Source organism: Antennarius striatus, chromosome 16, assembly GCF_040054535.1.
Source record: "Antennarius striatus isolate MH-2024 chromosome 16, ASM4005453v1, whole genome shotgun sequence".
Taxonomy (NCBI): domain Eukaryota; kingdom Metazoa; phylum Chordata; class Actinopteri; order Lophiiformes; family Antennariidae; genus Antennarius; species Antennarius striatus.
This window is the reverse complement of record NC_090791.1, coordinates 12,971,978-12,987,211: the sequence shown is the minus strand read 5'-3', so window position 1 is coordinate 12,987,211 and position 15,234 is coordinate 12,971,978. Positions and strand designations below refer to the sequence as shown.

The following is a 15,234-nucleotide window of genomic DNA, read 5'->3' as shown; positions in this document are numbered from 1 at the left end:
TTCAGAAAATAATCAGGGGTATTTCAGGAGGTCAGTTCCCACGAATGTGTGACACAGAGTTAGATTGCACCGATTTTAAAGTTTCTTAATAACGAAAACCTCACCTTGTTGCTTGTGTGTCAAATTAAAGGCACTAATATTAGCTCCCCTTAGAGTGAGGAACTGAAAATGAATGACATCCAAATCAAAGCTGTTTGATAAAAACATTCGAGTATTTCACAAATCGTCACATGATGTGACAGCAGAATGTGAGGCGTCATAGACAAAGGCTCATATAATAATTATATATTCAACCATGTACAAATTTAACAAGCTAGTTTAAATCGAAACAAGACAATGCAACGGAAACCAAAATACAAGTTAAACAAAATATATGTTCAAACACACGTTAAAAGCCTTAACTCAACATGTTAATTTTGTTGTTGTTGTTGTTGTGTGTTTATAGGAGCACAGAACATTTTTCCTGTCAAAATTCCCAAGTGATCAAAAGCTTCGATCACATAAACTATTATACCCATGTTATACAATACCGAAATGTAATTCAATCATTAAATTGACGTTAACCGACTACATCCACACTGCATTCACTTACAAGTTGCCTTATTAATTATTTTATTTATTTACTAGCTTGCTTTTTTTTTAGTTTTTTTTTTTTTGTTGCTGTCCTTCCTATTATGTTGCGCTTTGATAAATTCATAAAGTTTGCTGTAATTGCTCAGACTCAACTCAGCTGGGCTCAATTTCTGTTTTCCGGGTTCGAGCGCGTTTTGTAAGAAGTTCGTATCTTTTCTGGCCTGCGTGGGTAGTTTAGCTGAACAGACCGCTTCAATGTATGACGTATGTATGCGTGTGTGGTTGTGTCTGTTGTGTTGCGATCATGAGATGCCATGCGCTCGCTAGGCTTCCGGGGTTTACCCCGCCCCTTGGCCGTAGCCAGCTGGGATTGGCTCCAGCAACAGAAAAGCGGCTGTGAACGAGACATTAAGGTCTTCACGGTGATGGATAGACAAATGAATAGATGGATGGATAGATAAACCTGTGCATCAACTATTGCATTTTTTTTTTCTGAATGAAGTTTTCCAAAGAAATTATTTCCTTTTACAGTTACAAGAGTCAAACGCATTAAATGTATTTTCAGAATTTTTTAATTTTTTTATTTTCCATTGAAACGCTCGCTCTTTTTCTCCCACCGGTGTTTCCGTAGCTTTAGAGGGTGCCTTGAACGCCTCACAGCAGGGGCGGTCTTTTTAGGAAACTGACAAGTCACTTTCCTGAGTCTTCACAGGAAGGCTTTTCTGTCATATCTTTAACTACTTGAAAGAGTTTGTCTTTGGTTAAAAAAAAAAAAATGCAGAGCGGTGCTTACGGTGCCTCCTTCGCTGGCGGTGCTTTTGACTTTCCGGGTTTTCTTAAACAACCTCAGACTATTTTGCGCTGCCTGAGTTGGGTGAGTGACAACACGGAAACGTTAGCATCAGCTAGCCAGTTGTCAAGTTGTTGATGTTCTTTTAAACAGATGTGAGCAATCAGGGTCGATAGAAATCCATCAGCTGTGTTGCTTGTCAGCTGTCTGGTGTTGCATCGCTGCACATCATCTGTTTGTCAGGATGATATTTTAAATTAATGTTACATTAAGTAAAAACCCGGTGTTTTCTGAAGCACTGGATGATGCCAGCTAATTATAGCTAGCATGTCCTGTGATGTGTGGTCACACTGGTTGGAAGCGTTCCACTTTGCGCTGGTTGTTTTTTCCTCGGTTGCGTTGTTTTGAGATGTAGAAAAGTTATTGTTCGTCTCCTTTTGATTTTATCTTTTGCGTTCTGTATGAGAAAATACCAGGGAAAACCCCAGCGTCATCTGTTGCGCAGCAGAACTCATCCCAGTTTTCAGCCGCCAGACATTACAGGCCAGATAGACTAAGAATGGTCTGGTCAAACAAAACTGTTGATTTTATTCATAGTAAACTCCTCAAAAGCACTGAGTTATGTACAAATAAAAAAATGTTGAATCAAAGAAAGTCAACAAACCAAATGGAAAATAAAAAGTGCTTTAGAAAGCAGCGTTTTACAGTACAGAACTGGTTTTTAAAACACAGGTACTTTTATACATAACATTTGGGAAGTTGGAACCAGATGATATTAGCTTGGTTGAAAGCTGGTAGTTAGCTGCCAGCGTGTATTGATGAGCAATCATGACTAACAGATGATATAAGTCATCTTTTTCCAACCAGATGTTCATAAAGGTTCCAAATCAAAACTTAACCAGTTATTTGCCACAGCTCTATTTGTATGGACTAACCTGAGACTTTTTTTATTCCTTCATCTGACATTAATCACACTGCCCAGTGATTAATATTCCCACCATCCCCATTAAATTTGTATCTACCTTCTTTGCAGATATTTGCCATTGTTGTGTTTGCAACCATCGTCGCAGAAGGCTATGTCAATGTACCTAAAGAAGGGACGATCGAGTGCATGTTCAATGGTGTGGACAGTGCATGCAGCTACGGAATTGGAGTTGGAGTCCTCTCCTTCTTGGCTTGTGTTGTCTTCCTCGTACTGGATGCCTATTTCCCAAGGATTAGCAGTGCCAAGGAGAGGAAATGCATTGTTACAGGAGATTTAGTCTTCTCAGGTGAGATGCAGATTTCACTCTGTACTGCTCATCCTAGAACAAAGAAACTGTGTTTAACAACTGGACATGGCATCTAACTGAAATTAATATTGTAATCGTATTTTACCATAATCCTGACGTCTCTGCTTTGACACAGCGGTATGGACTCTCCTGTGGTTCATCTGCTTCTGTGTCTTGGCCAATCTGTGGTCCAAAACGCCTGAAGATTTAGTTCTTGTTCGTGATGCTCCCCGAGCTGTTGTGGCTTTTTCCTTCTTCTCGGTCATCACCTGGGTGAGCACCTCAGTAACATAGTCACACACCAACAGAGATTTTAAAAATTTACATGGCTCCTTGCAAAAGCTCCACTTACTGATTCAGACCTCTGTCCACAGGGACTGCTTTCCTACTTTGCATTTGCACGGTATCGCCAAGGTGTAAGTGCGTTTGACCAGGAGTATAGGGACCCTGCCAATGACCACACCAGCCCATACCCAACTGGTCAGTACGCGAGCAGCACCCCAGCAGGCTACCAGCAGTCTCCTTTCTCCCAGGGCCAGGAGCAGCCAGGAGAGTACCAGCCTCCAACTTACTGAAGGACTGACATTTAAACCTATGAATCCAACGCGAAGTTTCTTTTTAAATAAAGATGTGTGCCACTGGTTTCATTGCAACTGACTGTTCTCTGCACTCCCCTTTCTTCTTGCAGAAGGTGTTGACATGGTATGTTTTTTGGGCGGGGAGTTGTGATGTGTTTTATTTTAATTTCATGGTTTAGTGAAAGATTGTTAGAATATCTGACTTTGATGTGTAAGTGCCAATTTTTTGTTTGGTTGTTTATTTTTTAAAGTGGGATTTGATTTTTCATTAAGCTGAACAATTCTTATCTTAAGCATTGGAAAGTATTTTATTTACTCTCATAGTTACATAGAGCACTTCAACAACTGCAATGTTGTGTCAAATACAGATTTCTCAACAGAACAAACCCATTATTTATTTAGTGGGTTCACCAAAAATGTTCCCATTGAAACTACTGTAATGTTGTTTTTTGTCCCAATCAACCACTGAGAATGGCTTTCAAGCACTGAAAAACGTTTAATTTCTTTGGCACAGTCAACATCTGATCGATTGTTTTAAATCCATGCTGCAGATTCTGAAGTATTTAAGAGGCCAAATGTATAACAGCTACCTCTTGAAATCTAATGTGCCTTTATCGAGTATGTTTTTAGTGAGTTTTAGACTCATGTTTAGTAGTTTCTGGTATAGTCTTAGTTCAGGAAGTCAGTGATAATAGAGTAAATATGTTACTTCATCTTTTTGATCAATGTGCATCATGATCCATGAGAATTGTTTGAGTGCTTTTTTGTCCTGCTCTTCCCTTTGCTTTTTCTTTACTGTAGTAAAGTTTCAGTTTCACTGTTCTGCTGGGTTTAATTGCCTGTCAAAGTGCCTTACGTGGTATTCAGTATCACAGTTTGCCAAATAAAAAAACTATTCTTGTTTGATCCACAGGGTTAGTCCATGACGTGTGTCCTTTTCTTAAATAAAAAAAAAAAAAAAAAAGCCAAGCCGGACTTTGCAGGGCTTGCTCCTTTGGTAAATATTTGAGTAGTGATTATTTCAGTGGATGAGGTGGAACTTGATAACTCTAAGGCAGCAACATAAAGCTGTAAAGACAATAGGATACATCCACACTTAACGTAAAAACACACATTTGTACATATCTGAACTAGATCTGGCTTTATGTAAATTAATTCCACATGAGTTATTCAGATCTAACAGTTTGTCTTTACAATAGTACACTCATGGAAAATTGTATTATTGGAAATTTGGTTGCATAAGCTCATTTGCCAGGGGGTTTAATGAGATGAACAAACAGATTTTAGAAACTGACTTATGAAAATATGAAATATGACAATTTTACAGCATTCTTGCTGAACTGGTAGCGCCGTCTCTACTGAAGGTTTTTGCAGGAAAAAAGGAGAAAATGTGTTCTCCCTGGATCAGAGATAAACGTAAATCTGATTTTATAACAAATGTTCATTTTATATCAATATTTGTGCCTTTTTTCTTCATGTACAGTATTGCTGTGTAACATTCAGTTATTCCAATAGAGGGCATGCTAGTTTTTAGGGGCTTTTATTCTCGATGCGTTGCTCCGTGTTCTTCCTAGAGAATGAGAAAAAAAATATTTTAATAAAATTAATGTGTAATGTGATGCACATTTGTACAGCAATGCACGCTGATTTTGTTAATTGTTTTAGTCATTTGGTTTATTTTAGTACATTTTCAATTGAAGGGAATCCTTTTTTTTTGCACTTTGATGGCGTGGGCAGTTGGTTCTGTAGATTAATTAACTTTAAGAAATAATAGTTTTATTTGTGTTCACTGTACTCAAATTTTATCATTCAGTTAAAAAAAAACAACCTCAAATATATGTGATTCATGTTCTATCACACCCTCAGGAGGTGGAGTGAGATGATAAGAGGAAGGCGTTTCATTGCGTGAACACTTACATTTCCTGAGATTCATCAGATCACTGTGCGGGTTTAAAAAAAGGTGAACTACGGTCTACAACACACCCAGAAAGGTGAACTGATGCCAGCTTCTCTGCAGAGACAAGTTGTTTCACTGTGAAACATGATTTCACTGTGAGGACAGCTGTTCACCTCGCATGTTTGTATTCCTGAGCACCATCAGCTTCCAGGTCATCATGATTGAAGATGTGTTCCAGTCCCTCACCCCAGTCTCTCTGCTGGTGGGTGTTGGGGTCCTGCTGGGCCTGCATCTGGTTTACTCCAGCTTCAGCTCCAAACAAAACAGAAGAGAGCCTCCAGGACCTAAACCTCTCCCCCTGATTGGAAACTTGTTTCAGTTGGATTTCAAAAGACTCCACATCTCTCTTCCAAATGTGAGAATTTTTCTGTCTTAAGAGGTGTCATGAATTCTTGTGGTTGAATTGATAACTATTTATTTTGCTGATTATGATACTTCCTTTTGCACTGACATTTCAGTCACTTTCAGTACAGGTCCTGTCAGTAAATTGCTTTTGTAATTTCATACAGTGAGTCTCAAACATACCTGTCTCCATCTTTTCAGCTGTCTAACACATATGGATCAGTGTTCACCGTCTACTTTGGTCTAAAGAAGGTGGTCGTGCTTGCAGGATACAAGACAGTCAAACAGGCTCTGGTCTGTCATGCTGAAGAGTTTGGAGAAAGAGACATCACTCCTTTATTCCGTGACTTCAACAATGGATATGGTGAGGAAACACTTGAGGATTTCTTTAATAATTTGAATTTGTCATTATCTAAACGAACATATTCTGTTTCCAGGCATAGCGTTCACCAATGGCAACAGATGGAAAGAAATGAGACGTTTTGCTCTGTCAACACTGAGAGATTTTGGGATGGGAAAAAGTCTTATCGAAGAGAGAATCATTGAGGAATGTCACCAACTCATTAAAAATTTTGAACAACATCGAGGTAACTATCTCTATTAATGTGCTGTCCCTCAGATGCTTTACAGTTTAGGTAGATTTCATGTGTTACGTAAAGGTAAACAGTGAAGTCTCTGAACAAAGAATCAAACCTTTATACTAATGATACCAAAGCTGTCTTGATCTGCAGAGCAGCCAAGTAGCAGAGACAAATAAATAACTTGTGTATCCACCTTTGGTCGTTGCTGTTATCTCTCGGTTAACAAACATCCAATGGATTTTGGACTCGTGTTAGAATTAGTAATGTCTCATAAACCACATAGATGTAGTTTTCTCTTCGGCTCTTGCTGAGGGTCAGTTTGACATTATCCCGTAAAGTCATGCCATAATATAATCAAAAGTACACAACTTTGTTGGACTCTTGCCTTCAATCAGCAAATGTCAAACACTTTCCAAAACTCCTTATTTGGAATGCATTGAAAGATCACCTACCAGCATGTAGCACCTCTGACTTATGTCCGCTATTCTTTTTCTCTCAGGCAAAGCCTTCAACAACCTTCAGATGATGACTTACGCTTCTGCAAATATTATGTCTGTGCTGGTGTTTGGAAGAAGATTTGAATACACAGATCCTGTCTTCCGTGCTATGGTGGAAAGAAACCGTGAGAACATCGTTCTGCTAGGATCTGCTTCCAGCTTGGTAATATAAGAAATATATTTTAGTTTAAAGTTCTTCCACGTTCTGACTATTTCATGAATCCATTTCTAACAAGCTTCTTCAAAAACAGGAACATCTTGGGAAAGGTTGTTGTTCATACTTAATTCAAGAAAATATTAGCTTAGTAGGATTTTCTTAAAAAGTTTCTTTTCAAATAATGAAAGAGATATTAACTCTGAAGGTTAAATTAACTGCAGAACTCAATCATCATTCTTTTTTATTGTTGAAATTTTCCTGTAGAATAACAACATTTTTGTTGAACTTTGCGGAAAGCAAACATTGCAGGAGGTACTTTTCAGACATTGATTCCTTGAAAGCAACTGTTTAGACCATTTGCATTGTTAGGAACTCTTCTGTATCATCAGCAGGGATCTCAGGGTCACAAGCATCCCTTGGCCTTCATGCTGTGTTTGAGTGGGTAGCAACACGAAATGTGCCTTTGACTTCAAACAGGTTACATGCTCTTTTTTTGATCCATCTTGGCTTTGTCTCTTGACCCAACAAGGCTGACTCCTCAATGGATTTGTTCAAAAAAGTGGGTTCTAACCCCATGTTCTGAATGATATTATAGAGTACTGGTGTTGCAGGGTAGCTCAAAAGCTGACTTCAAACCTTAGTAGGATTGTTTTGCCTGTTTGTACTCATGGGTAGAAAAGCCTTCTATAACACTGCTGTAAAATGTTGTAAAATTGAGGGTGGGGTCTTGGAAGTTGTTCTTGCTTTAATATCGTCATTTCCGTTTCTTTGGAAATGGACAACCTCAGCAGATCGTGTCTGACCTTGGCTATCTTTGACTTTCTGATGATCTGTCCATTTGACAAACACTATCAAAATGCTATTGTGCTTCAACCTGTGTGGACCTGTCCCACTGCTGTGGGGTATCCAGTCAAGCTACGGTTCAGGGTGTGTACGGGCCTGTACACAATAATATGCATGCAATCAAACTAACAAGTGTGATCTTGAGTGTGCTAATAATTTCTCTATGGGAATCAATAAAATATATCTTAATCTTTAATGGTTCCTCCAAACTGCTTGCAGCTGTGAGACCCTTCTTTGTCCCGATCTTGACTTCATCATCATACGTCTCACCATATTTACACTTTATTTTAATGTATTGTGAATACTGATATTACATTTTGTAATTAACAAAGATTTGGACATGGCAGTTTTTAAATGAAGGCAGTTGTCATGCTGAATCCTACAATAATGAAGCTGTTGCTTTGCACTCTTTCAGATATACAACATGTTTCCTTGGCTGGGCCCTTTTCTTAAGAACTGGAGGGATTTAATGAAGAATATTCAGAAAAACAAAGAGGATTTAAAACACATCATAGGAAAGCTGAAGGAGAGTCTGAACTCTGAGATGTCGAGATGTTTCATTGATTCATTCCTGACGCATAAATTAAAACTGGAGGTGAGACGTCCCGACTCCAGTTAATTTTCTTCAAAGATGATCATACAAGACGTTAATCATTTACTACATTTATTTTTTTTATACTAGGAGTCTGAAATCAAGGATTCACAATATAATGATGAGAACCTGATCCATAGTGTGATAAATCTGTTTGCGGCTGGAACTGACACCACAGCAAACACACTTCGGTGGTGTCTGCTTTTCATGGCAAAATACCCTCATGTACAAGGTGAAAAGCCAAATGTAAATTATTGTTTGTGTGAATAGTTCTCACAAGAAGTTTGGGTTAAATCACTTCTGCAGTTTTATCAGATAGAATTCCATTTTCACCTACATCTAGACCAGGTCCAGGAGGAGCTGAGCAGAGTGATTGGAAGCCGTCAGGTTCGAGTGGAGGACAGGAAGTACCTGCCCTACACTGATGCTGTCATCCATGAATCACAAAGATTCGCCAGCATTTCACCTATAGCAGTTCCACACAGAACCAGCCAAGACGTCACCTTCCAGGGATACTTTATCAAAAAGGTCAGTTGTTCAATGCAATCCAAAATAACACATTTGTTTTTGTTCGATATGTTCTGTGAAAATACAAAGAAGTCCTTTGGGTTTTATGCATGACAATTCAATCTATGTTTTCCTTGTCCTCCAGGGGACAGCAGTCATTCCTCTACTTACATCTGTTTTGTTTGATGAGAGTGAGTGGGAGAGCCCATTCACTTTCTACCCTTCACACTTCTTGGATAAGGAGGGTAAATTTGTCAGAAGAGACGCCTTCTTGCCATTTTCTGCAGGTACAATTTTTTTAGATTAGATTTTAATAAAGGATAATCCAGTTTGTTTTGTGACAAATCCTTGTCCTTGCAGGTCGTAGGGTCTGTCTTGGAGAGAGTCTGGCTAGAACGGAGCTCTTTCTCTTCTTCACCTCCCTCCTCCAGCACTTTAATTTTTCTCCTCCACCTGGAGTGTCAGTGGATGAACTGGATCTGACACCAGTTGCAGGCATATCACTCACCCCCCTTCCTCATGAGCTGTGTGCTGTCAGTCGCCAGTCACAATGTTCCGTAGCCCCTTGAGTGTTGTTTGCAAACCTGCCTGTTTCAAAACATAACATATGTGATTTAAGATATGCTTTACTGATAACAGCCAAGCCAAATATACACTTGATAAAAAGCAACACACATTTCATTGTACAAAAGGTAACCCATGTGAATGTGTTGTGTTGATTACCTGATGATCAGGATACACAGAGCGAGTGATCCACAGTACATGTACAGTGGGGGGGGGGGGTTAGTCAGCCACCAATTGTGATTGTGCACGTTCTCCCACTTAAAAAGATGAGAGAGGCCTGTAATTGTCATCATAGGTATACCTCAACTACGCAAGACAGAATGAGAAAAAAAGAAAATCCAGGAATTCACATTGTTTGATCTTTAAAGAATTTATTTGCAAATTATGGTGGAAAATAAGAATTTGGTCACCTACAAACAAGCAAGATTTCTGGCTCTCACAGAGCTGTAACTTCTTCTTTTAGAGGCTCCTCTGTCTCCTCAATCGCAGTATAAAATACACCTGTCCACAACCTCAAACAGTCACACTCCAAACTCCACAATGTCCAAGACCAAAGAGCTGTCAAAGGATGCCAGAAACAAAATTGCTGGGAAGAGTGAATCTGCAATAGGCAAGCAGCTTAGTGTGAAGAAATCAACTGTGGGAGCAAATATTAGAAAATGGAAGACATACAAGACCACTGATAATCTCCCTCGATCTTGGGTTCCACGCAAGATCTCACCCTGTGGGGTCAAAATAACCACAAGAATGGTGAGCAAAAATCCCAGAACCACACAGGGGGACCTAGTGAATGACCTGCAGAGAGCTGGGACCAAAGTTAAAAAAGGCTACTAACAGTAACACACTACGCCGCCAGGGACTCAAATCCTGCAGTGCCAGACGTGTCCCCCTGCTTAAGGCAGTACACATCCAAGCCTGTCTGAAGTTTTCTAGAGAGCACTTGGGTGATCCAGAAGAGGACTGGGAGAATGTCCTATGGTCAGATGAAACCAAAATAGAACTTTTTGGTAGTAACACAACTCCTCATGTTTGGAGGAGAAAGAATACTGAATTGCATCCAAATAACACCATACCTACTGTGAAGCATGGGGGTGGAAACATCATGCTTTAGGGCTGTTTTCCTGAAAAGGGACCAGGATGACTGATCCGTGTGAAGGAAAGTATGAATGGGGCCATATATCGTGAGATTTTGAGTGAAAACCTCCTACCATTAGCGAGGGCAATGACGATGAAACGTGGCTGGGTCTTTCAGCATGACAATGATCCCAAGCACACTGCCCGGGCAGTGTGCTTGGGATCATTGGCTTTGCAAGAAGCATTTCAAGGTCCTGGAGTGGCCTAGCCAGTCTCCAGATCTCAACCCCATAGAAAATCTTTGGAGGGAGTTGAAAGTCTGTGTTGCCCAACGACAGCCCCAAAACATCACTGCTTTAGAGGAGATCTGCATGAAGGAATGGGCTGAAATGCCAGCAACACTGTGTGAAAATCTTTTGAAGACTTACAGAAAATGTGTGACCTCTGTCATTGCCAACAAAAGGTAGATAACAAAGTATTGAGATGAACTTTTGTTATTGACCAAATACTTATTTTCCACCATAATTTGCAAATAAGTTCTTTAAAAATCAGACAATGTGATTTTTCTGGATTTTTTTTTGTCATTCTGTCTCTCATAGTTGAGGTATACCTATGATGACAATTACAGGCCTCTCTGATCTTTTTAAGTGGGAGAACGTGCACAATTGGTGGCTGACTAAATGCTTTTTTTCCCCCCACTGTATGTGTGTTTTGCGGGTGTGTAAGGTCACCCTTATGAAAGCAATTCTAAGTAGAGGACCAAACTGCAGACATGACACACAGAGAAGGTGAAGCTCAGGTATTTTATCAGTTCTCAGACTTACAGGTTGAGTCAAAACAGGAGGTCTTTCAAAAAGAAGCAAACAGCATCTTGTAATCATCCAAAATCCAAAAGGAAAGACTCAGATTTATACGGAACGGTGATGCCCAAAAACATGCACGTGGTTTAATACACAGGTAAACAATTGAAGTAATAAGAGACATAACCCTCTTAAACCAGGAGGACCCACTACAAGGCCAACATACCCATCATCACTTTCTCTCAGAACAAACAACAAAAAACCCTGTTTCGTTTTGGTTTTGTTCTTCTAATGTTCCAGCAGGAACATGTGTAGAAACATGTTATTACTTACCAAACAGCAGCTGAAGTCCATTTTGTCCAGTGAGTGTTTTATTGAAGCCATATAAATCCATGATCTCCAAAGCAGAATCCGAAAGAACAGCTGCGCTGTGATTTTTATCAGGGTTGGACAAAATGGGTCAAATATACCACATATGGTATCAGTTGACACACAAGGTTTCCACATTCATTTGATACTAAATCCACTATGACAACTGGGTCCCTTCATCACACCCTCTGTCTGACGTGGATGAGCGAAAACATAGGCCCAGAACCCAAGGCCTTATTGTCGGAGAGCTTCCTCTAGTGGATAGAAACGGGATTTTTCCTGATGAAACTTCTGTATACTGTACTACTACTGTAATTATCCATCAAATTTATTTAAACTGATTTTAAGGAGTTCCTAAGTAAAGTCACTCTATACGGTACTTCAGGAGCGCCTCGAGTTTGTTGGTGAGGTTTGTGATCTTGCCAACCTAATTTGTGCTGGAGATTAACGTGTTAGTCAAAATAGTACTTCATGGCGGCTACATCTTTTTTAACTATTATTTTTGTTTACATGTATTTGTAAAATATTGTTTGGAATTGTAACCGTGCCAAGGGCCCATTCTACATGCGTGTACTGTAGCGCTATTTCAACAAAATGTTGACTGTTGAACTGCCAAGTCACTGCTAGCCAGAGGTGCCTGGCATGCTACAATTGATTCACAAATGTGGTTGACACCTGAAACACCAGGTAACTGTGTGTGTGGGGGGGGGGCACAGCTTAGACTTGTGTATTCTGTCTGGGCCTCCGACCAGATAGTGGGGGCTGAGCTTACAGCTGAGAGCTCATCATATATAAAACACCCGAAGATGAATGAGGGTATTTTTTGGATGAGCAGCAGAGTTCAAAGTGTGGGTTCCACCAATGAAAAATTTGACAAATCTTTGCTGTCATGCTGAAAAGCTTTTCTTTGCTGTTGCCATTGACAATTTTGAGCTTCTGGTGCCCCCAAGCACTGACAGTCAGGCCTGATTGGCATCTGATTGTCAGCAACTGTGAGCATGGGCTCTGCTCCAAGAACGCATACCATTGTTGACTGATCTGGATGGGGCCTACGTGATGCGGCAAGTTCAAGTCAATGTTTTGCAAAACCAAGTTATAGCATTTTTAAGTCCTAGTACCATATAACAGGGAATGTCTGGAACAAGCCACAAAGTGAACATCCTAGGAAGATGTTTCCTCATCTTGTCGGGCCTTCAGAACCTTGGACAGTCTTCAACAGATTTGTAGTCAAGGTTTGTAGGACGATGACTGCTATCTGCCTGCAGCCAACCTCTCATCTCATGGGGCTGCCAGGAGGATGACTGCCGTTCATCAGCAGTAAAACTGGACTGCACTGGACCCAGAACATATGGAGGAACATTATGCTCCATGATGAGTCCAGATTCTATCTATGGTGCTTGGAACACAGGGTCAAAGTCTATATGATGTGGATAATACTGTGCTGAATACTGCATTGAGATGAAATTTTACAACCAGTGGTTATGCTACATCTCCACAGTCTGGAACCTCCTCTGACAAACTCTTGGTGCCCCATCCAGCCACATTGGTATCGCTGCCACCCAAGCAGTATTGCCAGGATGCCTGCAATGGACTAGCTAGCATCTAGTTACCACAACAACACAAGCCATCAGGACCCACAACCAGAAGGACCAGGATGTTAAAAGGATGGAACAATGTTGTAATTGGCAACCTCTGAAAAGTACATCTGGGCAAAACAAATCATTAGCGTTATTGTTGGATCGATTATTGTATGCTGTGTTAATGATTGTTTTTTTTAATGTGTGTTTTTGATGTCATACACCCACAGATCAGTGCGTCTCATGATAAAGTCTCCTTCTTGCTCCGACTCCAATTGTCCTCTCACGCTCTCTCACACACCATGTACACACACACATACCACGTGCACATACACACTTATAGTGGCATATGTGCACATTGTTGTTGTGAACTGTTAATTTTAATTAAATGGTAAGTTGTTTAATAAAGATTCATATTCAGAACTATGAATCTTAAGTGCAACCAAATTGATCCTATGTTAGTCCAGCTAATCGATACACTGCAGAATTATTAAACTTAGCAATCTCAAATTCTTTCACTTTAATAATCAATAAATAAAATTTTTATACCCAACTTGCTACAATACACCCAATGTGAATAAATTGCCAATATGTTTTATTTCTTCAGACTTCATCTAATCTATCAAATATCACCAAGCAATGGTTGATATCAATAAAGAACTGACATTTGCAGAGAAGATTTGGCAAATTTTTATGGTTGCTACCAAAATACCCAGCTCTGCTGTTTATCTTACAAAATTCCTTGCTTTTTTATGCACACACTTTAATTAATGAAAAAGTATACAGCACAATTCACAAGTGAAGGTATGACATAAATTATAGCCAATTAGTCACAGATAAGTTCTGTAATTTTAGTACTTATTATTCCACACGTTAATTTGCTAAAGAAAAGCTCACACTACTCCACATATTTCATTTAACAATATCTGACCTTACATCACGTCTCGCCTCTGCATAGTAATGTGCCAGAGGAAAATAAAACTTAAACTCCTCAAGGGAATACCTGACAGAGCTTTCTATGTAAACAGACATAACTAAAGTTAACTTCACTAATTGGCTTAGTTTCACTAACTTGTGGAGGTAAACTTCACACAAACACATCTAGTAACTATGTTCTGTAATTTATATCCTGTCATCTATGTAACTCATAGGAATGAGTCGTGGGACTCAGGATGGCTGTTTTGCTGTTGTGGATAAATGGCAGCTTATCGTCTGCAGGATGGTATTGAAGCAGCACAGTGAGGTAGATGGAAACAGAAGTCTGATGCTGCTTAAGGAATAAGAAAATCAGATTCTGTATGAACTGTGGTGGAGTGCACCATACATTTACATGCATGGAGTGCAAGACAGGACAGCCATGGAGGTAAAGTATTATTGATCTTTATTTGACATATTGCCCTGTGTGATTAAAAAAACAAACTTTTTTTTTTTCTCAGTTGGGGTAGAAGAGCAAGTGTGAGCAATTGATGCTGTGTGGTTATGTATGGAACACTCCCACCCAACAGTTCTATGTTGTTAACGGGGGCCAGGACGTTAATGACAGTGAAGGACGTCACTTCGTATGTTTAGACAAAGCCTGGATAAATTAGTAACCAAATCACCTGAAGAATAGACATTTACCAAGAAATTATCTGGATTTCTCAAAATGTGTCTGCCATAAATATTTAACACCTAACACTTAAAGTGTCAGCTTTTTGGTTCCCTTCTACCTATATTTCCTCTGTGATGTCTGGAGGAGTCTGGACAGCGCTGGGCTTCACTCCAGACTTTTAGTGCACCCCTTTCAACACAGGATAGTACTTCAGCACAGGGTAGGGAGAATGGTCCCTCGTCGGGGATCGGGGAACCATAGTAACAGGGAGGGTAGTGGTGACTCAACATGGGATGGCACTTCTGGTGGGGCTCATGCCCTCTATCTTCCTTCTGTATATACAGAAAAAACTTAACCTAGTAATAGCCACCATGCACAATGCTCAATAATTCCAGCTCCAACTCCAATTCTCACACCCCAATAAAGCAGAAATGCTCCCTTTATATATCCTGATGCCCTTCCCCTGGCGGACCAACAATAATTACATGGGGTGTTTTTTACAGTATCTGGTATGATATAACGGAAACAGTTATTATTATTATTATTATTATTATTATTATTATTATAAAGT

At 39.7% G+C, this 15,234-nt stretch overlaps 2 protein-coding genes and 1 long non-coding RNA gene across 3 annotated transcripts; 2 read left to right on the top strand and 1 right to left on the bottom strand.

Moving 5' to 3' along the window:
- The first annotated feature begins 1,222 nt into the window (after nt 1–1,222).
- syngr2a (synaptogyrin 2a) lies at nt 1,223–4,130 on the top strand. The gene is made up of 4 exons (XM_068335856.1): nt 1,223–1,447; nt 2,397–2,634; nt 2,771–2,907; nt 3,009–4,130. The coding sequence occupies exons 1-4, from the start codon at nt 1,349–1,351 to the stop codon at nt 3,207–3,209; spliced, it is 675 nt and encodes a 224-aa protein (XP_068191957.1). The 5' UTR covers nt 1,223–1,348; the 3' UTR covers nt 3,210–4,130.
- A 108-nt stretch (nt 4,131–4,238) lies between these two features.
- LOC137609102 (uncharacterized) lies at nt 4,239–13,436 on the bottom strand. The gene is made up of 6 exons (XR_011038295.1): nt 11,460–13,436; nt 9,412–9,509; nt 9,197–9,276; nt 5,695–5,815; nt 5,283–5,467; nt 4,239–4,782 (listed from the first exon to the last, which is right to left on the bottom strand). It is a non-coding gene; the product is annotated as an uncharacterized lncRNA (long non-coding RNA).
- LOC137609090 (cytochrome P450 2K1-like) lies at nt 4,945–9,506 on the top strand. Its single transcript, XM_068335841.1, has 9 exons — nt 4,945–5,524; nt 5,713–5,875; nt 5,949–6,098; nt 6,592–6,752; nt 8,005–8,184; nt 8,272–8,413; nt 8,525–8,709; nt 8,834–8,975; nt 9,049–9,506. Exons 1-9 carry the CDS (start codon nt 5,288–5,290, stop codon nt 9,255–9,257), a joined length of 1,569 nt encoding a protein of 522 aa, XP_068191942.1. The 5' UTR covers nt 4,945–5,287; the 3' UTR covers nt 9,258–9,506.
- Nucleotides 13,437–15,234: the final 1,798 nt, after the last annotated feature.